The following is a 9,500-nucleotide window of genomic DNA, read 5'->3' on the forward strand; positions in this document are numbered from 1 at the left end:
GAACCCGTGAGGAAACTAATGGCGGCCTGCCCCGAGGCTACTGGCCCCCAAGGCTGAGGCGATGGGGATGTTCTGCTGGTGGCGGAGCTCTGATTTGGAAGTTATTTTGTACTTCACCCTGCCTGGCATCACTGAGTTTGGGCCTTTCTGTTTGGGAGGGCGCTTAAGCTGCAAGTCAGAGCGTCGACATTTACCCTGCGGGTGAATTCTGAGCCTTGGCTGTATTTTCCCTGAGTGTTGGCGCTAAATCAATTCCTAAATTGCTTTTTAAGCTGTTTCTATTTTTATTGTCCCGAGAAAGTTTATCAGCTACTCTGGTTCTGTCTGAATTACCCACATGATCACAGAATTCCCGTTAAAAGGAGCCAAATGCAGATCTTTCTCCACTGGGATTTTTCTGAAGCCAGGGCAGTGCTCCACACACCTGGGAAAGCCCTATCAGTGTTTAGGAGTTTCTGAAATCGAGATAAGGATACTTAATTTACAGTTTTATTAGGCCTAAGCAAAAGCTGCTAAAGCAATTGGATGCTGCGTGTGGGGAAGGTGCAAGTTACCGACACAGACTTCTCACAGATGGCTTGAAAGCTCTTATGGTGCCATATAGCTTGGGTATGCAGGAGAGGGGTCCTAAAATCTAAGTGAAATGGAATTTTTCTGTATAGGTGTTTGTCTGACGCGTTTTTCTGTCACCAGTAGGTGGCTTTCTAGCCATTTGTAGATGCATGGTTACTGTACGCAAGCACAGCGCTCAGTTTGAAAGGGCCTCAAAGTAGGAAGTCTGAGGCATAATGACAGTAGTTTAATCTCCTGGACTACCTGATCGATGCTTATATTATAGCTTCATAAATTATCCTCAGTGACCACATAATATTACCTTACAAATGATGATATCTGTGCGTAGGGATATACCAAACATAGTTCGCTTCCACCATATAGCCCAAACTATTCACTCTGCTGGCTCCTGGTTTAAAATAAACAACACCAAAAAAAATTAAAAAAAAAAAAGCCAAAAGGCTCAGAACCCGTAAAGCAACGGGTGCCTTGTAGCCCCGATGTGGCAACAGAAGTTGATGCGCTTCTGGGTGAAGGCTAGGTCTGAATTAAAGAAAGGGTGAGGAGGACGTGTCTGTGGTTTGGTTCTTGGTTAAAAACTTGCAGCACTCGGGACAGTGCTGTCTGCCTGCCACTCCCGGCTGGGGAATTACCAAGGTCTTCCAGAGCGTTCCCTTTAGCTGTTGCCATAGCTGTGCTATAAAAACCAGGCTCATCTTACAAGTAGCACAGGAAATGGCCAGAGATTATCACCTCTGTGGTGTCGGGTTGGACTCATGTGAGAAGGTTTGTTGTGAGATGTGAGTGTAGACCTTTAGCCTAAACAACTTGAAAATCACATTGAGAATCTCCACGGGACCTTCCCCGACCTTTGTGAGCAGGGACTTGGGTCTGGGATGGGGACGAGCAGTGCAAATAGGGAATGATTTTGCATAAACTTCAACATCCTACTCTTAGGAGTCCATGTTCTTTTTTACTTCCCATTTAGCTGCTCCGTAAGGCTCAACAGCAGCTGAAGTCCCGTTTGGATGGGGTCCTGGGGCGTTACAGTACTGACAGCTTGATATGTCACTGTTCATGAGTACTTCTGAGTTCAGTCCATGTCAGCTGTGGTAAGTTTGGGCTCCTGACATGCCACAGATAAGGAACTCTTCCTTGCTCACGCCTCTTGGGCTTTTTATCTCTCTGAGTTTTTATTCCTGCTCCCCCCATTTCTATTGGTTTGAGGTTACTGGAGCATTTTTATAGAAAAAAATATTAATGTGTTTGTGCTTAGTGTAGTTTAGTGCACGATGCCTTCTAATTACCGCAACTTCCGAAAGAGCGTGCCGTGGGTAATCCTTTTTCTGGAAGCTTTTTTCATCGCCCTCTTTTGCGCAGATTACTTTGTGCTCTCCCATGGTCTTGCTGGCAAGTCACACACCTCCTACCCAGGTAAGATCAGCAGCCTTGCTGTGAAAGGTAGGCTTATCACCTGCTTTTCTCTTGCAGTGCAGTAGAGACAGGATTCAGCAGGTTTGTGGTTTTGTGAGAAGTAGAATGTTTTTCCCACCCTTTCAGTGCCCTACCTTGCCAGCTATGGTGTGTATTTATTTATATCAAAGCAATGGCAGTGAACAAAGACATAAGTGACACTAAACTGCATCGTTGGTCTGTTTTCTGCTGCCTGTTTGTGGTGATCTTAACTACGAATGTAACAAACTTCAGAGGGCAGGCACTGCTCTACCTCTGTGAGCTCTTGGCGTGCGAAGGCGTTATTGTGCTACAGAGTAAGAATTCAGGATGGCAGTATTTCCCATTTGAATGCTAGCTGTATATAGATGAAAATACAGTGGAATTAAGGTTTAAAATATATTTGAAGATGTTTTTTGTGCATTGATGAAAGGAGTATATTCGATTATGCTGTGGCCACAGTGCGTAATGTCTTTACAGCATTGTGCAAATATGAGTTGCTTAATCCTCACGACCTTCTTGTGTTACCTTCCCTGTTTCATAGCTCAGAAAATGAGATCTAGGTACTAGCGGGTTGATATTTTGCTGTAGGCACAGGCTGACACAACCATGTGAGAACATGACTTTTAGCATCTTCCAGACCTACAGATCCAAGAGCTTATGTCTTGGACAGCCTCTACCTTTTATGCAGCGGTGCAGGTTTCCGTACTGATCTGTTTCTCCTGCTATTTCTGTTCCTTCTACCCAGAAGAGGTTTCTTTTTGTAACTCATTTCTTCTTTGATGCCCTCACGAGTTGAATCAGCACTATTTCACAGTAACTCTCCCGGAAAAGTCTAATTTCAGCTCTTGAAATTCACCTCAGGAAAAATAAATGTCCAAATTTCATTGCTAAACATACTTAATTTCTGTCGTGCATTTTTGACTTCTCAAGCAGCATTCTGTGGTATCCATTCTGATCACTTTGTGAAAACAAGTTCAGGGTCAAGTGTATTGTTTTTCTGATTAGTTACTGTTTGGGAAAAAGGTCTGGAATTCTTTACAAGTACTAAATAATAAAGGCACCTGAGTTTTTATCTCAAGGCTTCTTAGTTGTGATATTTTTTCTTTATTTTTTTTAACCAGAAATCCAGTCTGCATTAATAACTTCACTGCTGTCTTGGTTGTTTCTGCTGTGCAGCTTTTCAAGATGTCAGCCACATGGTGATTTTTGGATTTGGCTTTTTCCTGACGTTTCTGAAACGATACGGATTTAGCAGCACTGGATTCCACCTCCTGATCATTGCGCTTGGTGTGCAATGCTCCGTGCTGGTAGAAGATATATTATTTTCACTTCTTGAAAGGACACACGATGATAGTCTGTTAAGGTAATTAGTTGGTGTTAGAACTGGAATAATTTAGAACTGCTGATTGCTCTTTGTGGAGGATCATGCCTTGTTATATGGACCTATTTGTGAATTAGCAGGGTCATATTTGCAGACATTTTAGGCTTTGGGTTTTTAAGTCCATTTTACTGTTTTTCTTTCATTGTCGGCCTTGGCATGGTCCTGATACAGAATTATTTTTTTCTTTTCTTTTATCGCAGAATAACAAAGGCTACTATGAGCATGACTGCTGTGGTCATCTCCACTGGAGCTGTTCTTGGGAAGGCTAATCCTGTGCAATTAATTGTGATGACAGTCGTGGAGATCATAGTTTTCCATGGGAGCAGACAGATCAACAAGGCATTCCTCCAGGTACTGTAGTATGATTTCCAGGCACCTGGGGAAAAATGTCACTGAGATTTTTGGAATGTTGCCTTTTGCTTGTTTGTTAGTGCTCTCCTGACAGCCACATCCGTGTGTTTTATCTAGTCTCAGTTAGGTTGTGGCTGTTTTCATGAAGAGATGAAGTTTGACTTTGGAACTCCACTTTATAACATCCAACTTGAAACTCTACGTACTCTGTGTCTATAAAATTGGCTCTTTCTGTATTCTTGGCCTTAAACAGCGAGCTGATCCGGTGGATTGGAATGTAGTGCTTTTGGCCCAACACATGAATGAAGCCTTGACCTACACTAGGGCACTAATTGCCCTTAAAATTCACCCCCTCCCTGTGTCTGTTCGATCTGGAAGATTTCCAGTGCGAACGGTGGGCCGACCCAGTCTGGACAGCAGGGTCAGAGCTGCTGTTAATGTGCAATGCAACATACCCCAAACTCTCTGCATATGAATTGTGTGTTTATGAGCTGCTCTGAATTCAGATAAATTACTCTCACATAAACAACTCGTGTGAGAAACTGTGGAACTGTGAAAATAAATTGTTTATAGGGAGGTTACATGAACAACTATATCGGGAACTGCATCAAGGGCTTCCTGTGACCTGAAATAAACCACAGACTTGATTTTTCTATTGATGTAGGTTCCAGACAATGTCAGCATGATGCACGTTCACCTGTTTGGGGCCTACTTTGGCCTGGCGCTCTCCTCACGTTTCTCTGAGCCATCACCAAGGTCGGAGAAGAATGCAAGCACCTCAGAGTCGGATTTATTGTCAGTGTTGGGTAAGGCGTTTGCTTTAATGTCTCGGTTGGAAGAAGGGATTGCAGTGAGAACGTAAGGAAGGTTTTGGGGGGACTGGCCACAGCGCACTGGAGTTTTTGAATCCAAACTGAAGGTCTGATTGCAGCCAAGTGTAGCAAACTGCTGTTGCTGTCGTTCGTGGTTTCTGACAATGAGGTGGTGAGTCTCAGCATGTTTCTTGCCAGGCATATAAACCACTCCTGCAACGGCTGTGGCTTAGCTTGCTCTCGGCAGGCTCAGCATAAAGATTATGTCAGGTTAACCATTCCTTCTCCCAGCTAAGTTGTGCTCTTTAGATTTCTACAGACATATTGGTAAGAGACTCATGTGCCAAAGTTAAGGCCATTAATTGTATTTCCGGAGCGTTTGCAGTTCCTGGCTGGGGCCAAGGCTCAGTCCCATTTGGCAAGGTGCTGGACAGAGATAGAAGGCGGCAGTCCCTGCCTGGTAACGTAAACGAAAAGATAAAAGCCTGGTGAAAGGTGGGGAGTATGATACAGAGAGGCACACGAGAAAGGATCTGAGTGACGATAGGCTGAATATATGGGAGTTCCGTTCTTTTTCTTAAAGAAGCAATTTGGTTTCTTTGTTATTAGGACTTCTGTAACTGCCACGGCTGAACTAAGATCTTTCTGCAAAGGCCCACAGAGTCTAATTCTCAGTCAGTTCTTGCCCACAAGGGTCTGCTACCTTGGTACATTAGCTAAGGAAGTTGACTGGGCAGCAAAAAATGATGACTGGATAAGGCAAAATAAGCTGTTGCTTGTTTGTGTTGTTGTCTGTGCACTTAAGAGCTCCACGCAGCTCTGGGACCAGAGGCACCCATGGCCATGCCTGGTCCAGCTTGGCGTAGTGTGAGGCCACCTGCTTCCCTCTGCTGGTTGGAATTTGATCTGTGCGTGTGTATCCCTGTGCACATACAAAAAAGATGTGTCCTGCCAAGCAGTGACCTTGCTCTGTAGAGGCTGAGATTCCGAAATGCTGACAGTTAGGGCCCCGGTCATAGGAACAGAAGAACCCATTTTCATTCCTGTTGTTAGCGGAGCCTGTGTGGTCATGAAAGCGTGACACTGTGCGGTGATCTTACAGGAGGAAAGCAAATTGTTCTTTTGGCCCCATGTGCTGTCTGCACTGTGAATCGTTGTCCTTTCTTTCCAATGTGGGAATCTCAGTGAGTACAGAATGCAGGCTGGAGCCCTCCGGACAGTGATGGATTCACTGTGTTTTAAAGCAGGTAATGACAATTGCTTGTCTTTTTCTCCAAGGTACTCTCTTTCTCTGGGTATTCTGGCCAAGCTTCAATTCTGTACTAGTGCTGAAAGACATGAGCAAAGCAGACAACAACACAGTGAGCGCTGTGACTGCAAGCGAAGCAGCCAACACCACCTTCCTTGCCTATGAAGCGAGCAAAGCAGCCGGCAACACGTTCTTTGCCCTTGCAGTGAGTGCTGTAACTGCCTTCATCTTGTCCGTTCTGACTACAAAGGATGGAAAAATCAGAATGGTAAGACATGAGAGAAAATCACTACATGGAGAAGATACTCTTCGGTCACTCTCAGTAATATGCTGAAAGTATAATAGCTATTAAGTAAAAACCAGAAACCAGTCGAGCTTTTCAGCTTGACATTCCCCTCCCAAGCAGAACGCTGAACCTGTAACTCAGAAACTACATTCTCAGAATGTAATTTATGGTAGATGGAGACCCAAACTCACCCTAAAGAGACCGCGCTTGCATGAGAATAGCAATCTATAATATTGGGCTGCTGTGAGTGATGACTGAATTCTCACTCCACTTTTTCTTTTGCAGACTCATATTCACAGTGCAGTGATAGCTGGCGGGGTCGCTGTTAGTTACACAGCGCAGAGCATCGAGTATCCTTGGATTGCAATGATTTTGGGCCTGCTTGCCAGTGCGATAGCCATCTTAGGATCTTACTGTTTACAGGTAATACTCAAATATACTGAACTTGTTTTTTGTTACAAGCTGTATAAACTTCTTTACTAATACAGGATGCCTCAAGGGCAGCCACTCTTCCGAAGAGATTAAAGCTGGGAAACACGAAGTCTTTTGAGCAGAGCACAGGATTGCAACTTGCGAGACCAAAGTGCATTTCCTAGGGCTGCCAGAGCCAATGTGCTACTCTCCACTTTTGTTTCGGTGTATCACTTGTTAAACATTTCTTTCTTCCCAGAGATGCTTGAATCCTACTCTCAAGATTCATGATTCTTCTGGAGTTCATTTCACTTTCGGCTTGCCTGCTGTGCTTGGAGCTCTTGCCCAGATTGTGTTCTTAGTAATCAAAAACTGGACTAATTTACCAAGGTACATAAATTCTTGCTATTAGGTAATAAGCTTAGCTAATCATTATTGTAGTGTGCCCTGAGAAGAGTTCTTAGACGTACAGAATGCCTGAATGTCATCACAGATAAATCATTTTATACCAGATAATCTAAAATTATCTCAGAAGTCCAAAAAAAGTCAGCGAAAAAGATGTTCAGTGTTGAGCAGACTTTGGATCAAACCTTTAATATAAGCCTTTGGTCCTGGTTTTTGTCTCCCTTTTTATTGGATATTAAATAGAGAAGATATAGGACATGAAGGCTGAGGATGTGTGTCCTTCCAAGACTCTTTTTGACTTTTGCGATGTGTTTTGGGGAGCTTTGTATGCCGACACAGGGTGGGCAGAATTCAGCATTTCTTTTCAAATGAGGTTTTAACTCTGAGCCAGGGGCAAGAATGCCGATGTGGACTAAAGGCAGTTTGGACTCTAAACTGGAAAATATATCTGGGGAGATACCCTGCAAAAGGTGAAGGACTCAGTTAAGGATATTCTCCATAAGTTGTTTTGTTCTGGCACTGGCAACTCATTTTTGCCCATCAAGCTTATGTCGTAAAGTTCTCTGATTTTCTCCGTTCACACCGGATTGAATCACAGTGTAGGGTAAGGACCTTACAGTTCTCCTCACATGCTTATGGAAACAAACAAATTTAATGAAGTTTTAGTGCCGCGATGATGGTTTCTAATGGTAAAATGTGTCCTCTGAAAGCTTCTGATAGGATCTCTTAAAGCATCTAATTGCAGCTACAGAGAGATTCAAGCGTAACAGAATCTTTATGAGAGTTTTGGACGTAAAATACAGATTCGTTCACAGTCTGATCCTGATGTTGGCAGCTGTAAGAGTGAAACGCTTGTTTTGCTTTCCAGACTGGGTTATTTGGTCTTCATTCAAGTTGGTGCCTTCTCCCAGACCATCTCTGTTGCCATGATAGCAGGCTGGATTACAGGTCAGTATTGAAAAAAATGGTTTGGTCACTTCCTCGTTTCCTCGGAGCAAGGGGTGTGTGATCCTATCGACCTGCTGTCACATCAGCACAACCCGTTGTAAAAAGAGGCCGGATTAACTGGGGCCCTGAAGTGTGTTTCTGTGGGAAAGATGAGTGCCAGGGACTCTTGAAAGCCAGCCTTCTGAGGCAGAGCTCTCTTCAACACGAGTGACCTAGTAGCACCATTCTTTCATCGATGAAGCTTATTTTAACAGACGCTTCACAGCTGCCTTCAAATTTCAGAGAGGAGATGTGTCAGGATGAAAATATTTTTTACACGTGGGTATTGCCGTAGCGACAGAAAAATGCTGTCTAGAGCTTGTCACTTTTGAGGCTGGTTGGAATAATTCTGCAAAGTTTCTCGGATGTCGGTAGCTCGCTGGCATCAGCCCGGCGCTCGGCCTTTGATCATTGGTGGTTTGGGATCATCCGGGCTCATGCGCTTTCCACATGACATTCGGTTTTCTGGCATCTGCAGTTTTTCTGTAGCTGTTAATTGTCTTGAAGAAAAGAGAAATGGCAGTGAAATATGCTCTAAAAGGATTGTTTTGCACTTTAATTGATCTGAAGTCTTTGCGTTGCCTTAAGTGTAATTAAGAAGTTGAGCTAATCAAGCAGATTTTTAAAAAACATTCAGTTAAAATAATCAAACAATATTTGTTGGACAAATTGTTTCAAAATCTGCATGCCCAAACTAACAGTGCTGACAAGCATGATTATTTAAAATACATAGGCATTGTTCATACAAGAAGTTAATAATTCTTGATATATTTTTAGAGCCTGGCAGGCTGTTTAATGGGGTTTTATCTAGAGTAATTAGTTTTTAATAACAGAAGCCTTGATCCTGGCAAGCTTCTCTCTTTGTATTTAAGGTCAGCTTGAGCCCAGGGGCTCTGCTGAACAAAAAGTTCTGAATTTGTATTTTGATCTATGTTATATTTGGATGCTTGTTACTAAGAAACCTGCAGTTACACAATCTTCCCCTTTCCCTGATGTGTATATTTATATTGGCTCTATGTGTTTTTACAAATAGGCTCAGTCTTAAACCTCAAACCATTTAAGACCGCCCCTGTATCAAAGTACTTTGACGACCAGTTTTATTGGGAGGTAAGTTTCAATGTCAAATGAACCGTGTGGGAGTTTATATATAGCACCTTCTTGACCTTGATGAAGAACTTCAGGTATTTTAATTAAAAAACAAAAAAGGATAGTTCCATTTCACACGACATTACATTTTGGATGCCCAGTTTTAAATGGACGAACAGTTCCCTAGCTGCCAAGTGTTGTACAGTCTCTGAGGAGACTTGGGCAGTGTCTATGAGAGGAATTTTTGGAAACCAGTGAATAAAAGGTGTTTTTGACGAAAACAGCCCGAGGCTCCTGGCCTTTGTGGGTGCCAAGTGCTGTTCAGCCTGAGGTACAAATGCAGGCCCAGCACATCTTTGGGTGCTGAATGCGATGCTCTATCGGAATTACCAAAAAGGAAATGGATGAAATAAGCTTCTAATAAGGTTTTCCATTGTCTTTATCATATAATGATTTGATGCATCAAATGTGCTGATACGAGAACATTTGTTTTCACAGTTTCCCCGTTTGGCCGTTGGATTTTGA

At 43.1% G+C, this 9,500-nt stretch overlaps 1 protein-coding gene across 1 annotated transcript; it reads left to right on the top strand.

The window, feature by feature from the left end:
* The first annotated feature begins 1,844 nt into the window (after window positions 1-1,844).
* On the top strand, window positions 1,845-9,500 carry LOC104268279 (RH-like protein). Its single transcript, XM_009867877.1, has 11 exons — window positions 1,845-1,986; window positions 3,184-3,370; window positions 3,589-3,739; window positions 4,404-4,545; window positions 5,830-5,892; window positions 5,968-6,068; window positions 6,372-6,509; window positions 6,757-6,887; window positions 7,771-7,850; window positions 8,923-8,996; window positions 9,474-9,500. Exons 1-11 carry the CDS (start codon window positions 1,845-1,847, stop codon window positions 9,498-9,500), a joined length of 1,236 nt encoding a protein of 411 aa, XP_009866179.1.

The sequence above is a fragment of the Apaloderma vittatum genome, unplaced genomic scaffold, assembly GCF_000703405.1.
Source record: "Apaloderma vittatum isolate BGI_N311 unplaced genomic scaffold, ASM70340v1 scaffold11554, whole genome shotgun sequence".
Lineage (NCBI taxonomy): Eukaryota > Metazoa > Chordata > Aves > Trogoniformes > Trogonidae > Apaloderma > Apaloderma vittatum.